The 15,789-nt window shown below is 47.9% G+C and overlaps 1 protein-coding gene across 4 annotated transcripts in view; it reads right to left on the bottom strand.

Annotated features, from left to right (window-relative positions):
- Positions 1–15,789, bottom strand: part of sirt3 (sirtuin 3) — an 84,423-nt gene that overhangs the window by 21,760 nt on the left and 46,874 nt on the right. For 3 of the 4 annotated variants that reach the window (XM_063061532.1, XM_063061533.1, XM_063061534.1), the window contains exons 4-6: positions 6,393–6,625; positions 5,455–5,555; positions 8–169 (exon numbers count right to left, since the gene is read on the bottom strand). In XM_063061532.1, the coding sequence (XP_062917602.1) occupies positions 8–169; positions 5,455–5,555; positions 6,393–6,625 (496 nt within the window). Of the gene's footprint in view, positions 1–7; positions 170–5,449; positions 5,556–6,392; positions 6,626–15,789 lie in introns of all 4 variants that reach the window. The other variant, XM_063061535.1, reaches the window with a different exon arrangement.

Below are 15,789 nucleotides of genomic sequence, written 5' to 3'. Positions count from 1 at the left end.
ATCTCACCTCAAGTGAAGTTCCAAGAATGATCAGCAGGTCAGCGAGCGGAAAGTCGATGAGATATTGGTAGAACTTCCGTGGAAGCTGTTCCCCAAAAAACACGATGTTGGGTTTGATGACCCCAGAACAGGAGGAACAGTGAGGAACCTTTCCCTCCATTACGTCCCCCTGTGACAAGTCCAAGAGATGAGGGGCCAGTCTCCATCGCCTCTTTCACAACCCTTCCCCTCCCTTCACCCTCCATCCTTCTCGCCAGCCCCTCTCCATCTCCCATCCTGCTCCACATGCCAATGACTACCTCCAATCCTCTTCCCAAACCATCCCATTTCCACATCTCCTCCACACACCCATCTGCACCTCCCATTCTCCACCTTTGACAGTCACGACCGAGAAACCTCCTACTCCCATCCCTAACCTCCTCCCAATATCAAAACCTACTCCTCATGACACTTACAAGAGAAAATCTGCAGATGCTGGAAATCCAAACACACTCCCCATCTACAAATCCTGGTTTCTAACCCTCCCACCAAACCTCCTCCCCCTGACACACCCACCTCCAAATCTCCTCCCATCGCCCTCCCCATCTCAAAACCACCTCCTCATGACATACCCATCTCCCCTGACTCTCCCAACACACCTCTTCCCTCACATCCTCCCCATCTTCAAACCTCCTCTGCCTGACCCTCCAAACTCCAAATCTCCTCCACCAACTCTCACCATCTCCAAAGCTCCTCCTGCTGACCATCCACCTCTCCAAACCTCCTCCACTGATCCTCTCCATCTCCAAAGCTCTTCCCATTGGCCCTCTACATCTCCACACCTCCCACTGACTCTCACCACATTCAAACCTCCGCCACCTGAACCTGACCATCTCCAAACCTCCTCCCTTGACCATCCCCATCTCCAAATCTCCACCTGTGACCCCCCCACTTCAAAATCTTCTCCCCGACTCTCAAAATCTCCACACTTCCTCCCACTCAACCTCACCATCTCCAATCCTACTCCCACTGACTTTAGCCATCTGCATGCCTCTTCTCACTGACTCTCCGTATCTTCAAACCTCCTCCCATTAACCTTCATCCTTCAGATCTCCTCCCCACCCTTCCCCTCTTCACAACTCCTTCTCCTAACCCTGCCCATCTCCAAACACCTCTCACTGATCCTCACCATCTCCACATTCTTCATCTGACTATCCCCATCTCCGTGGCCCTCACCCTCCAAACCTCCTTCTGCTGACCAGCACCATTTCCAAATCTCCTCCCACCGACCCTCACATCTCCAAACCTCCTCTCCATGACTTTCACCAAAACACCACCCTCTGACCAGCACCATCTCCAAACTTCCTTCCTGACCCTCACCATCTCTAGTTTTCCTCACCTCTGAGCCTCCTTATCTCCAGACCCCTTCCCTTCACTCTCCCATCTTCAAACCTCCTCCCCAACATCCTCCAACTTCAAACCTCTTCCCCTGACCTTACCCATCTCCGAACTTCCTCCACATCATCCATTGAACGCCCCGCCTCCAAACCTACTCCCCTTGAGCCTCTCAATCTCCAACCCACCTCCCTTAACCTTACCCATCTCCTAACTCCCTGCACCTGACTCTCTCCAACTCTAAAGCTCCTCCCACTGGCCCTCTACAACTCCAAACCTCCTCCCATTGAACTTCACTATCTCCATACCTCCTCCCATTGACCTCACTATCTCCATACCTCCTCCTATTGACCTCACTATCTCCATACCTCCTCCCACGGGCCCTTACCCTCCAAACCGCCTCCCGCTGACCTGCACCATCTTCAAACCTCTTCCCTTCACCCTGCCACCTCCAAACCTCCTCCCCTGACCCTCCCAGCTCTAATACTCCACCTGACCCTCAACAACTCCAAATTTACTCCCATTGATCTTCACCATCTCCAAACCTCCTCCCCGACTATCACCATCCCCAAACCTCCTCCCGACCTTCACCATCCCCAAACCTCTTCCCCGACCCTCTCCATCTCCAGAACACCTCCCCTTGACCCTCCCATCTTCAAACCGCTCAACCCTCTTCAACTTCGAACCTCCTCCTTTGAGCCTTACCATATCCAAATCTCCTCCCTTGACCCTCTCCATCTCCAAAACTCCTCCCATTAACTCTCTCCCTCAAAACCCCCTCCACATGCCCTTCCTATCATCAAAATTCCTTCCTCTAACCCTCCCTATCTTCAAGCCTGCACCCATTGACCTAAACCATCTCCAAATCTCCTATTCCTTTGACTATCCTGACTATAAATCTCCTCCATTGACCTGCTCACCCCCTCAACCCTCTCCTTCAAACCACTTCCCTTGATTCTTCCCATCTCCAAACAACATTCCCTGACCCCTCCATCTCCAAATCTCCTACTCCTTTGTCCCTCCTACCTCTAAATCACCTCCATTTACTCTCTCACTTCCAACTCCCCCTTACCATGTGCCCTGACCCTCTCTATCTCCAAGCCTACCCCACTGACCGTCACCATCTCCAAACCTCCTGCCCCTGACCATCCCCATCTCCAAACCTCCTTTGAGCCTCTCCATCCGCCAAAACTCTTTCCCCTGACCCTCTCCATCTGCTACCCTGACCTTCACCAACTCCAAACCATGACCTCTGACCCAGCCCATCTCTAAACCTCTTGCTGCTGGCACTCCCAACTCCAAACCTCCTCCCACAGCCCTCACCATCTCTAAACCTCCTCTCCTGAATCTCCCTAATTCCAAACCTCCTCCCACAGCCCTCACCATCTCTAAACCTCCTCCCACAGCCCTCACCATCTCTAAACCTCCTCCCACAGCCCTCACCATCTCCAAATCTCCTCCCACAGCCCTCACCATCTCCAAACCTCTTCCCACCAACCCTCACCATCTCTAAACCTCCTCCCACAGCCCTCACCATCTCTAAACCTCCTCTCCTGAGTCTCCCTAATTCCAAACCTCCTCCCATTGACCTCTACATCTCCAGACTCCTCCTGCTGACCCCCACCCACATTTAAACCTCCTCCCACTGACCCTTAACTCTCCAAACCTCCACCTCTGACCTACACCATCTCCAAATCTCCTCCTTTGAACCTCTCCATATCCAAAGCTCTTTCCCCTGACCCTCCCAGCTCCAATCCTCCTCCCCGACCCTCCCCATCCAAACCTCGTCTCCCTGACCCTCAACATGTCCAAAACCCTTCCCACTGACCTTCACGATCTCCGAACTTTCTCCTCCTGACCTTCACAATCCCCAATCCGCCTTCCAGGCCCTTCCTATCTCCAAAACACTACCCTTGACCCTCCCCTCTTCAAACTTCTCCTCAACCCTCTCCAACTTTAAACCTCCTCCTCTGACCCTCAACATCTCCAAACCTCCTTATCTGACTCTCCTAACCTTCTCCCACTGAGCCTCTCCATCTCCAAAGCTCCTCCCATTAAACCTCTCTCTCAAAAACTCCATCACATGCCCTCCCCATCTTCAAAACTCCTCTCTCTAACCCTCCCCATCTCCAAGCCTCCGCCCATCGACCCTCACCGTCTCCAACTCTCCTATTCCTTTGACCCTCCTACTTCTAAACCTCCTCCATTGACCTCCTCACCTCAAAACCTCCTGCCCCTGACCCTCTCCATATCCAAACATCTTCCCACTGATCCTTACTTTCCAAACCTCCTCCCATAAACATTCCCCATCATCAAACCTCCTCCCCTCACACTGCCACCTCCAAACCTCCTCCTGACCCTCACAATCTCCAAACAACCTCCCACTGACCCTCACCATCTCCAAACCTCCTCCACTGACCCTCACCATCTCCAAACCTCCCCCACTGACCCTCACCATCTCCAAATCTCCTCCCCTGACCTCACCACCTCAAAACTCCTCCCTTGACCCTCACCATCTCCAACCTCCTCCCATCTCCACCCGCTGACCTTCTTCATCTTCAAAACTCCTCCTCCAATTGACCTTCAGAATCTCCAAACCTCCTCCCACTGACCCGCTCCATCTCCAAAACTCCGTCTACTGACCCTCACCATCTCCAAACCTCCTCCCATTGACCCTCCTTATATCCAAACATCCTCCCACTGACCCTCTACATCTGCAAACCTTCTCACCAACAATCCCTCTCCAAACTTCCACCCTTGACCCTCTGCATCTCCAAACTTCCCTCCCTCAACCCTCAATCTCCAAACCTACTCCCACTGACCCTCACCATATCGAAACTCCTCCAACTGACCCTTACCATCCAATCCTCCCACTGACCCTCAACATCTCCAAAACACCTCCCCTGACCCTCTCCATCTCCAAAAAACTCCTCCTCTGACCTTACCCATCTCCAAAACTCCTCCCACTGACCCCCACCATCTCTAAACCTCCTCCTACTGACTTCGCCAACTCCAAATCTTGCAGTGACCAACTCCATCTCCAAACCTCCTTTCAGTGACATTAGCCATCTCAAAAACTCCTCCTATTGGCTTCACCATCTCCAAACATCCTCCTGACACCCTCTCCATCTCCAAGAATCCTTTCCCTGATCCAGACCATCTCCAAACTTTCCACCACTGACCCAGACCATCTCCAATCCTCTTTCCACTGACCCACACCATCTTCAAACCTCTTCCCTTTCACCCACATCTCCAAACCTCCTCTTCTTACTGTCACCATCTCCAAATCTCCACCCTTGACTCTCCCCACCTCCAATCCTCCTCCCAACCCTCAAAATCTCCAAAACGCCTCCCACTGATGTTCCCCTCACCCTGTTTTCAAACCTCCTCCCACCTCCACTTCTCCTCCCAATGACTCTGTCCATCTCCAAAGCTCCTCCCATTAAAGCTCACCCTCCAATCCTCCACCCTATCTTCAAACCTCCTGCCCCTATCCCTCCACATCTCCAAACCTCCTCTCACTGACATTAGCCATCTCCGGAATGCCTCCCATTGGCCCTCACCATCTCCAAGCATCCTCCTACTGAACCACACCATCTCCAAACCTTCTACCCCAGACCCTCACCATTTCCAAACCTCCTTCCACTGACCTTACCTTTTCCAAACCCTTTCCCACTGACCTACACCATCTCCAAACCGCCTCCCATTGACCCTCAACATCTTCAAACCTGTTCCCACTGACCCACACCATCTTAAAACCTCTTCCCCTTCACCCATTCCATCTCCAAACCTTCTCCCCCTGACCCTCCCTATCTCCAGACCTCCTCCCCTTGACACTCCCTTCTTCAATCCTCCTCTCCAACTCTCTCCTGTTTCAAACCTCCCCCTGACCCAACCAATCTCCAGTCCTCCTCCCCTGACCTATCTCCAAATCTTCTCCTCTTGACCTTCTCCATCTTAAAACCTCTATCCATGTTGAGATGTCTGCTCCCTCCTCAAGCACCTCAGCACCCTTAGCCATTCCTCACCTTCACACCACCGTCTCAGATTTCCCCTCCCCACCACTTCCCATTACCCTACTTGGAGCTGCTCCCAGGTGAAACTCCCTCGGCAGACAGTGCAGGTTGCCGTGGCAAATGTCCCGTGAGCTTCCACAAGCTTCTGTGGTGGAATCCCAGCCCCTGAAAAATAGCACCAGGTGCAGTCAGTGAGTGGACAATGGAACCCACAGTCAGGTTAATGCGTGGACATTGGACCCCACAACCCATTCAGTGAGTAGACAACAAAGCCCATGGACAGGTCAGTGTATGGACAACAGACCCCATGGCCCATTGGCCCATTCGGTGAGTGGACATCTGACCCAATGATCTGGTCAGTAAGTGGAGCACAGGTGCCACTGATTCTACAAATCAGTAGAAAGATGTGACATCTATGTCCTATGTGAGATAGGACTGGAAGATGTGGAATCCTTGTGGTTGAGTTAACAAACTGCAAGGATACAATGATAAATTGGGGAAAATCAAGTCAGTAATGGATCTAAAGGGAGTGTGTTATTGCATGCCTGCTTTTTAGAGCAGTTTATCATGGAGCTGGGGAGGGGAAAATACAATTGGTCGTGATTGAATGGTGAAGCAGACTCAATGGGCCAAATAATAGCCTAATCCTGCTCTATGTCTTAAGATCTTATGGCCTTCATAAATCAGTGTATTCAATACAGGAGATGGGATATCAAGTGGAAGTTACGGTTGTATTAGACATTGGTGCAGTCTAATTTGGGGTACTGTGTACGGTTTATCCCCACTCTTTCCTGAGCTCCCCACCCTCCCTCCGCTCTCCCTACCCTCTGCAAAGCTCCATCGCTCAGGCACAGGTCTACCGGAAATGCTCACTGCATGTGGCTTTGCGTGTGCAGGAAAGGGCAGGGTAGGATTGGAACATGCGTTCCCTCCGGTTCTTTTCCAATGGACACTGTCTGCCCTGCCGGAAGTTTGCTGCTGCCGCCCACAGCTGGCACTCACTCCGTTCGAGGCCGTCGATGTTCTGTGTGTACATTCGCAGCAGCAGTCCCTTCTGGTGCAGCATCCTGACGAAGTAGTGGGTGAAGTTGGGTTTACAGTGCCCAGGGTACAACTGCCTCGCCACAGCAAAGAATGGCTCTGGGTTGTGGGCAAAGTAACCAATGTCAAAGACGGCCTCGGGATAGGGCACGTCATACTGTTGTAAATTATCATATAGCCCACTGCCCGGTGACCTGAAACAACAGATAGTCCACAGGTCAGTCATTCCCTTTGACAAATTGCAGGGTTCACAAACTCTTCTGCTCTCCCCCTCACTCCAATATCACATCAACAGAGAGAGACTGGTTATTTGTGCCGTCCTTGCTGAGGTGGGAAGAAGCAGAGGATGAAGAGCAGAAACTGGGCTCTGTGCAAGGACGTCCCTGGAAGAGAGAAGATAGACTCGACCCAGACTCTGTGGTAGAGCCACAACCTCATAGGCCCAGAGAGCTGAGCTCCATCCCAAACCCCAGGTGCCTGGATACAGTATAGCATTTGTCCCAGCACATAGGAAGGAGACTCGAGACCTTGTTGAGTGGTGCCACAGGAACACTCAACGTCAGCAAAACCAAAGAGCTGATTCTCAACGAGACAAGGAAAAAGCCAGAGATGCATGAGCCAGTCCTCATCAGGGCATTGTAGATAGAGAGGGTCCACCTTCCACCACAAATGCCTTTGCATTCTCATATCAGGGGATCTGTCCAGGCACTGGCACACACGTGCCATCACAAAGAAGGCACTACCCTACCTCCACTTTCTTAGAGGTTCGTGAAGATTCAGTTTGTCACCAAAAACTTTGACAAACTTTAATAGATAAACAGTGGAAGGTATCCTGACTGTGTGCATCATGGCCTGATATGTGAACACCATTGTATCACAGCTTGCTATAGGAACACCAATGCATCAGGGCCTGGTATGGAAACACCACTACATCACGGCCTGGTATGGGAACACCAATGCATCACAGCCTGGTTTAGGAACACCAATGCACCACGGCCTGATTTGGAAACACCACTGCCTGTTAATAGAAAAAACTACAAAAAGTAGTGAATATGCTCAGCCCAGCACAGATGAAGTCCTCCCCACCAGTGAGCACATTAACACAGAGTGCTGTTGCAGGAAAGCAGCCTCCAGCATCAAAGCAACTGACACTCAAAATGCTGGAGGAACTCAGCTGGTCAGGCAGCACCTATAGAAATGAATAAAAGTTAACATTTCAGGCCAACACCCTTCTTCAGGACTCATCAAAGACATCTGCCATTCAGGACATACTCCGACCATCGGGCAGGAGGGACAGAATCCTTATATGCCACAGCAGCAGGTTCAGGAACACTTATTACCCTCCAACTATCAGTCCCCTGAACCGGTGTGGATAACTTCATTCGCCAAAACTCTGAACTGATTTCACAATCTACAGACTCACTTTCAAGGACTCTACAACTCATGTTCTCAGTATTATTTATTTATTTGAAGTTTGTTTTTTTTTTACATGTTGGCTGTCTGTCTTTGTCTGTTTATGTATATTTTTTGTAACTCCGATTATCATCCCTTATTTTTCTGAAAATACCTGCAAGAAAAGGTATCTCAAAGTGGTATATGGTAACATATATACACTTTGACAATAAATTTACTTTTAACTTTGAACTTGGAGTTATCAGTTCAAATGCTATTTATGGATTCACTGATGACACAACTGTTGAATGGATCACATGAATTGATAAGTCAATGTACAGGAGCAAGATGAATGTTGCCACAAGAACAATCTCACTCAATATAAATGGTATCGAGTTGTTGTTGATAGCATTGAAGGTTGTCATAGGTTACATCAGGATTTCGACGAAATTAGAGGGGGGATCTCATTGAAACCTTTTGAATGTTACTCCTATCTTTAAGAAAGGAGGAAGGCAGCAGGAAGGAAATTATAAACCAATTAGCCTGACCTCAGTGGTTGGGAGAATGTTACAGTCAATTATTCAGGATGAGGTGATGGAGTACTGGGCGATACATGACAAGATAGGACAAAGTCAGCATGGTTCCCTTGAGGGAAAATCTGGCCTGACGAAATGTTGGAATTCTTTGAGGAAATTACAAGTAGGATGGATAAAGGGGATACAGTGCATGTTGTATATTTGGACTTTCAGAAGGCCTTTGACAGGGTGCCACACATGAGGCTGCTTACCAAGTTAAGTATTACAGGGGAGTTACTGGCATGGTTGGAGCATCGGCTGATTGGTAGGAGGCAGCGAGTGGGAATAAAAGGATCCTTTTCTGGTTGGCTGCCGGGAACTGTGGTGTTCCACAGTGGTCGGTGTTGGGACTGATTTTCTTTATGCTGTATGTCAACGATATAGATGATGGAATAGATGGCTTTGTTGCCAAGTTTGCAGATGATACAAAGGTTGGTGGAAGGCTGTACTGTTGAGAAACAGGTAGACTGCAGAAGGACTTACGCATATTAGGAGAATGGGAAAAAATGGCAAATGAAATACAATGTTGGAAAATGCATGGTGATGCACTTTATTTGGAAAAAATAAATGAACAAACTGTTTTCTAAATGGGGAGAAAATCCAAAAATCTGCAATGCAAAGAGATTTGGGAGTCCTTGTGCAGAACGCCTCAAAGGTTAACTTGCAGGTAGAGTCAGTGGCAAGGAAGGCAAATAAGACCATAAAACCATAAGCCAGGAGCAGAACAAGGCCATTCAGCCCATCGATTCTGCTCAGTGATTCCATCATTTGATCCCGGATCCAACTCAACCCCATAGCTCTGCCTACACACCTTATCCTTTAATGCACTGAGCGATCAGGAAACAATCAACTTTCACTTTAAATATACATACGGACTTGGCCTCCACCGAGTCTGTGGCACATGATTCCACAGATTCACCGCTCTCTGGCTATTCCTCCTTACCTCTGTTCTGAAGGGTCACTCATCAATTCTGAGCCTGTGCCCTCTAGTTCTGGATAACCCCACCATCCTCAACACATCCACTTTATCTAGTCCTTTCAACATTTGGTAGGTTTCAATGAGATCCCCCTGCATCCTTCTAAATTCCAGTGAGTACAGGCCCAAAGCTGCAAATCGTTCCTCATATGTTAACCCCTTCATTCCTGGAATCATCCTGGTGAACCTCCTCTGGACTCTCTCCAATGACAACACATCCTTTCTGAGATCATGGGGCCCAAAACTGTTAACAATACTCCAAGTGCAGCCTGACTAGTGTCTTATAAAGCCTCAGCATTACCTCCTTGCTTTTATATTCGATTCCTCTTGAAATAAATGCAAACATTGCATTTGCCTTCTTTACCACAGGCTCAACCTATAAATTAAACTTCTGGGAGTCTTGCACGAGGACTCCTAAGTCCTTTTGCTCCTCTGATGTTTGAACCTTCTCCCCATTTAGATAATGGTCTGCATCATTGTTCCTTTTACCAAAATGCATTATCATACGTTTCCCAACACAGTATTCCAGCTGTCACTTTTTTGCCCATTCTTCTAATTTGTCTGCATCCTGTTGCAATTGCATTGCTTTCTCAGCACTACCTACCTCTCCACCTATCTTCATATCATCCACAAACTTTGCCACAAAGCCATCAATTCCATTATCTAAATCATTGACAACCAATGTGAAAAGTAGTGTTCCCAATACTGACCCCTGAGGAACAGGACTGGTCACCGGCAGCCAACCAGAAAAGGTCCCTTTAATCAACACACATAAAAGTTGCTGGTGAACGCAGCAGGCCAGGCAGCATCTCTAGGAAGAGGTGCAGTCGACGTTTCAGGCCGAGACCCTTCGTCAGGACTAACTGAAGGAAGAGTCCCTTTAATTCCCACTCACTGCCTCCTGCCTGTCAGCCATTCCTCTGTCCATGCCAGTATCTTTCCTGTAACGACATAGGATTTTATCTTGTTCAGCAGCCTCATGTGTGGCACCTTATCAAATTCCTTCCGAAAATCCAAGTGAGTGACATCCACCGCCTCTCCTTTGTCTACCCTGCATGTTACTTCCTCGAAGAACTCTTAACAGATTTGCCAGGCAAGATTCACCTTAACAGAAACCATGCTGACTTTGACTTATTTTATCATTAGTCTCCAAGTACCCCGAAACCTCATCATTAATAATAGACTCCAACACTCCCAACCACTGAGTTTAGGCTAACTGGCTAATAATTTTCTTTCTTTGGCTTTCCTCCCTTCATAAAGAGTGGAGTGACATTTGCAAGTTTCCAGTCCTCTGGAACCACGGCAAAACCAAGTGATTCTTGAAAGATCATGACTAATGCATCTCTTATCTCTTCAGTAACCTCTCTCAGGACTCTGGGATGTAGTCCATCTGGTCCAGGTGATTTGTCCACCTTACAGTGAAGACAGATACAAAAGTAGCCAGATGCAAATTCATCTGCCATTTCTTTGTCCCCCAATACGACCTGACCAGCATCATTTTCCAGTGGCCTAATATCAATTCTCACCTCCCTTTTACTCTTTGTATATGGTTACTCTTTGGAGGCCTATATTTGATTCCCATAATGGTCTTTTTACCCTTGCAGTTTCTTGACTCCACCCACAAAGATTCAACATTCTCTGACCATATGTCACCTCTTCTGAAAGATGTAATTCCATCTCTTTCCAACAGAGCTACACCACCGCCTATGTCTTCCTGCCTGTCCTTTCGATACAAAGTATATCCTTTGATGTTCAGCTCCCAACTATGGCCTTCTTTCAGCCACAACTCAGTGATGCCCACAATGTCATACCGACCAATCTCTAATTGTGCCACGCATTTGTCCACCTTATTCAGAATGTTACGCATATTTAAATACAGCACCTTCAGTCCTGCATTCTTCACCCTTCTGATTTTTGCCTCTGTGGTACAATTTAACTCTTTGCCCTGTCTGCATTTGTATCCAATCATTGGCTTGTCCTTCCTTACTTTCATTTTACATCCATCATCTATTTGTAAACCTCTTAGCTCATCCTCAGCTCCGTGCAATGTTAGTATTCATTTCAAGAGGTCTAGAATACAAGAGCAGGGATGTGATGCTGAGGCTTTATAAGGCCCTGGTGAGGCCTCACCTTGATTATTGTGAACAGTTTTGGGCTCCTCATCTGAGAAGAGATGTGCTGACATTGGAGAGGGTTCAGTGGAGGTTCATAAGGATGATACCAGGAATGAAAAGGATACCATAGGATGAACATTTGATGGCTCTGGGTCTGTACTCACTGGAATTTAGAAGGATGAGGGGGGATCTCATTGAAACCTTTTGAGTGTTGAAAGGTCTAGGACCAGATGTGGAAATGATGTTTCTCATGTGGGGGAGTCTAGGACAAGAGGGCACTGACTCAGGATCAAGTGGTTTCATTTAAAACAGAGATGCAGAGAAATTTCCTTAGCCAGGGGATGGTAAATTTGTGGAATTTGTTACCACAAGCAGCTGTGGAGGCCAGGTCATTGGGTGTTTTTTGGACATGGCATCAAAGGTTATGGGGAGAAGGACAGGGGTGGGGCTGAGGAGGGGAAAAAGGATCAGCCATGATTAAAATATGGAGCAGACTTGATGGGCCGAATGGCCTAATTCTGTTCCTATGCCGGATGATCTACGGAAATAAAGAGCTGAGCTGAGAGTGACAGTGTTCAATGGAGTAAAGGGCGAAGTGATTCACTTTTGGAAGGCTAAACAAAGGCAGAATACAGGGTTAATGTCAGGACTCTTGGCAGTGTGGAGGATCAGCGGGATCTTGGGGTCTGAGTCCAAAGGACACTCAAAGCTGCTGCTAAGGTTGACTCTGTGGTTAAGAAAGCATATGGTGCATTGGCCTTCATCAATCATGGGATTGAGTTTAAGAGCTGAGAGGTAATGTTGCAGCTATGTAGGACCCTGGTCAGACCCCACTTGGATTACTGTGCTCAGTTCTAGTTGCCTCACTACAGGAAGGACATGGAAACCATAGAAAGAGTACAGAGAGAATTACAAGGATGTTGCCTGGATTGGGGATGAGAATAGGTTGAGTGAACTTGGCCTTTTCTCCTTGGGGCAATGGAGGATGAGAGGTGACCTGATAGAGGTGTATAAGATGATGAGAGGCATTGATCATATGAATAGTCAGAGGCTTTTTCCCAGGGTTGAAACGGCTGACACAAGAGGGCACAGTTTTAAGGTGCTTGGAAAAAGGCTTAGAGGAGATGTCAGGGGTACGTTTTTTATGCAGAGCGTGGTAAGTGTGTGGAATGGGCTGCCGGCGACAGTGGTGGAGGCAGATATAATAGGGTCTTTTAAGAGACTCCTGGACAGGTACATGGAGCTTAGAAAAATAGAGGGCTATTGGTAACCCTTGGTAATTTCTAAGATAAGGACATGTTCGGCACAGCTTTGTGGGCCGAAGAGCCTGTATTCTGCTGTAAATTTTCTATGTTTTCTAACACAGGGATCTTGGGACCATGTCCATTATATGTCGTGCAGATTGATAGGGTGGTTATGAGGTTGTGTGGAGTGTTGGCCTTCCCTTGTCAGGGGACTGGGCTCAGCCTTATAAAACCCTGGCTACACCACACTTGGATTATTATGTTCAGCAGGGACGGTGCTAAGGTGGTGCTAGCTGGTGCTATAGCCCCAGCAGAAATTGCAATAGCACCAGTGTAGCACCACCAAGAAATTAACTGAAATTTGACATAGAAATTGCAACTGCTTTGCTTTCTCTGTATAGTTTCGAATACAACTTGTTTCTCCAGTTGATCTAGTGAAACAGTGCCCCCAATTACCACAGCACCCACGCAGCAATAAAGTTATAAACTCTGTCAGATCCACCCTACACTTCTGCTTATTCGTTCGTTGTCAGTGTCTTGCCGTTGCTGTCCTCAGATCAGTTAAGCTGATTGAAGATCACTTAAGGTGGTGATGTCACTCACTCTCACTCACGTGAGAGATTGATAGTATACATCCAGACGCAGATCCATGGTCTCGCGAGACTATCGGATGCACCACACACACACACACACACACACACACAGTGCTTTTACAAGCTAGCATGGGCCTGGCACGTGCATTATTTTGGCCGGCATGAAAAATGGATCTATTTTTAGTGAGTAAGCGACCTCATCCAGAGGAATCAGTGGTGTCTCAGCCTGAGCATGTCTTAATTGAAAGTGACATGCAGAAGGAAGTAAGTGGGGATGAGGATGACAGCGGTTCATCGAAGGAGTGTGAGGGCGAAGTAGAGGAACAAGAAATGGAGCAGGATTCGGAAGAGAACGTGGATGAAGCTGCTCTGAGTGCTAGTGGGAATATTGTTAGCGATGTCAGCCAGCAGCCTGAGGAAGGACCCCGTTGGCCAGCATTGAAAAAGTACCCTTCACTGCTCGCAACAGTTTGACAATCAGCAAAGGAGTTTTATTCGTGGCTGATTTGACCGACTGGATATTCGATCACGAAAGATCCTACGTTTTGCTTTGCATGCAGGCATTTCCTGTCTAGAGGACATGGGTTCCATTCTGAGTCTACCTTCACTGTCACCGGTTACTGCAACTGGCGGAAAGCTACAACAGCTTTCAAAACCCACCATGAAAATGCAGCTCATAAGTTTGCTATGGAGGCATGGTCCGAATTCAGATTTAGAAAACAAGACAGTTCAAGATTGGGAAATATGCTTGACAAAGGACATGCAAAGATTGTCCAAGAAAATCCTGAGTATTGTCTGTCTATGTAATGTGAATAGCAGTGGACATTGTGGGTTAGTGTTGTGTTTTTCAGTTGAAAAGCACGCATTTGATGCTGATTGCGGGATTGGTGCATGATTCATGTTGTGCGCTGTGGGTCGGATGCTCTGTTGGTTTGTTTATGCTCCGTGTAACCCGGGTTGTCTCTGATGCTGTTGACACTGTCACAGTTCACTTCTATATTATATCTATCAATTGCTGTTGCTTGTGAATCAACAGAGGCATTTATAGTAGGCACATAATGCTTGAAACTGACTTTTGAATGCCACGTCTGACCTTGCGAATACATATTACCATAGGGTACATCCCTCAGCACAATCACTGAATAATTCAGCCCCACTGTAGCACCAGCAAGAAAAAATCTCTGGCACCGCCACTGATATTCAGTGCTGGTCTCTTCATTTTAGGAAGGATGTGAAAGGTTTAGAGAGGATGCAGAGGGGACCAGCCCCTCCTCCATGGACTCTGTCTACACTTCTTGCTGCTTGGTGAAGCAGCCAGCATAGAGAAAGATCCGACCCGCCCCAGATATCCCCTCTCCTCCTTTTACCCTTCAGTTTCAAAAGCTCTGCAACATGTACCACCAGGCTGAGGGACAGCTTCTATCCCACTGTTTTCAAATCTCTCATACGTTACAAGATGAACCGAGGTAATGTTGCAGCTATATAGGACCCTGGTCAGACCCCACTTAGAGCACTGTGCTCAGTTCTGGTCACCTCACTACAGGAAGGATGTGGAAACCATAGAAAGGGTGCAGAAGAGATTTACAAGGATGTTGCCTGGATTGGGGAGCATGCCTTATGAGAATAGACTGAGTGAATTTGGCCTTTTCTCCTTGGGGCGACGGAGGATGAGAGGTGACCTGATAGAGGTGTATAAGATGATGAGAGGCATTGATCATGTGGATAGTCAGAGGCTTTTTCCCAGGGCTGAAATGGCTGACACAAGAGGGTACAGTTTTAAGGTGCTTGGAAAAAGGTTTAGAGGAGATGTCAGGGGTACGTTTTTTATGCAGAGCGTGGTAAGTGTGTGGAATGGGCTGCCGGCGACAGTGGTGGAGGCGGATATGATAGGGTCTGTTAAGAGACTCCTGGACAGGTACATGGAGCTTAGAAAAATAGAGGGCTATCGGTAACCCTTGGTAATTTCTAAGGTAAGGACATGTTCGGCACAGCTTTGTGGGTCGAAGGGCTTGTATTGTGCTGTAGGTTTTCTATGTTTCTATGTTTCTCCAACCCTTGATCTCACCAAGTACCCCGATTTGGCACTTGCATTTTATCGGTCTCCCTGCACTGCACTTTCTCTATAATTGTGGCACTCCATTGTACACTGTGTTTTCCTTTCTACTGCCTCAATGTACCTATGTACAGAGTGAACTGTCCAACTAGTACACAACACAAAAGCTTTTCACTGTATCTCCATACATGAGACAATAGACCAACTCCAAAACCAACAGGCATTGAACGCCTGCCCTGCTCCTGTGTTGAATGGGACTGGCTGCCGGATCTGAGGCGGGAACATCCAGTGTCAGAGAGTTCAGCCTCTGGCCATCTACGGCCAGCTCACCAACGTCTGAGTGTTGGGGGAACCCTGGGGCTGAGTTAAATGTTGCCCTCGATTACCCAATAATTTTGTTTAAACATATTG

Source organism: Mobula hypostoma, chromosome 11 (genome assembly GCF_963921235.1).
Source record: "Mobula hypostoma chromosome 11, sMobHyp1.1, whole genome shotgun sequence".
Taxonomy (NCBI): Eukaryota; Metazoa; Chordata; class Chondrichthyes; order Myliobatiformes; family Myliobatidae; genus Mobula; species Mobula hypostoma.
The sequence above is the reverse complement of the archived record's forward strand: the minus strand, read 5'-3'. Positions and strand labels throughout refer to the sequence as shown.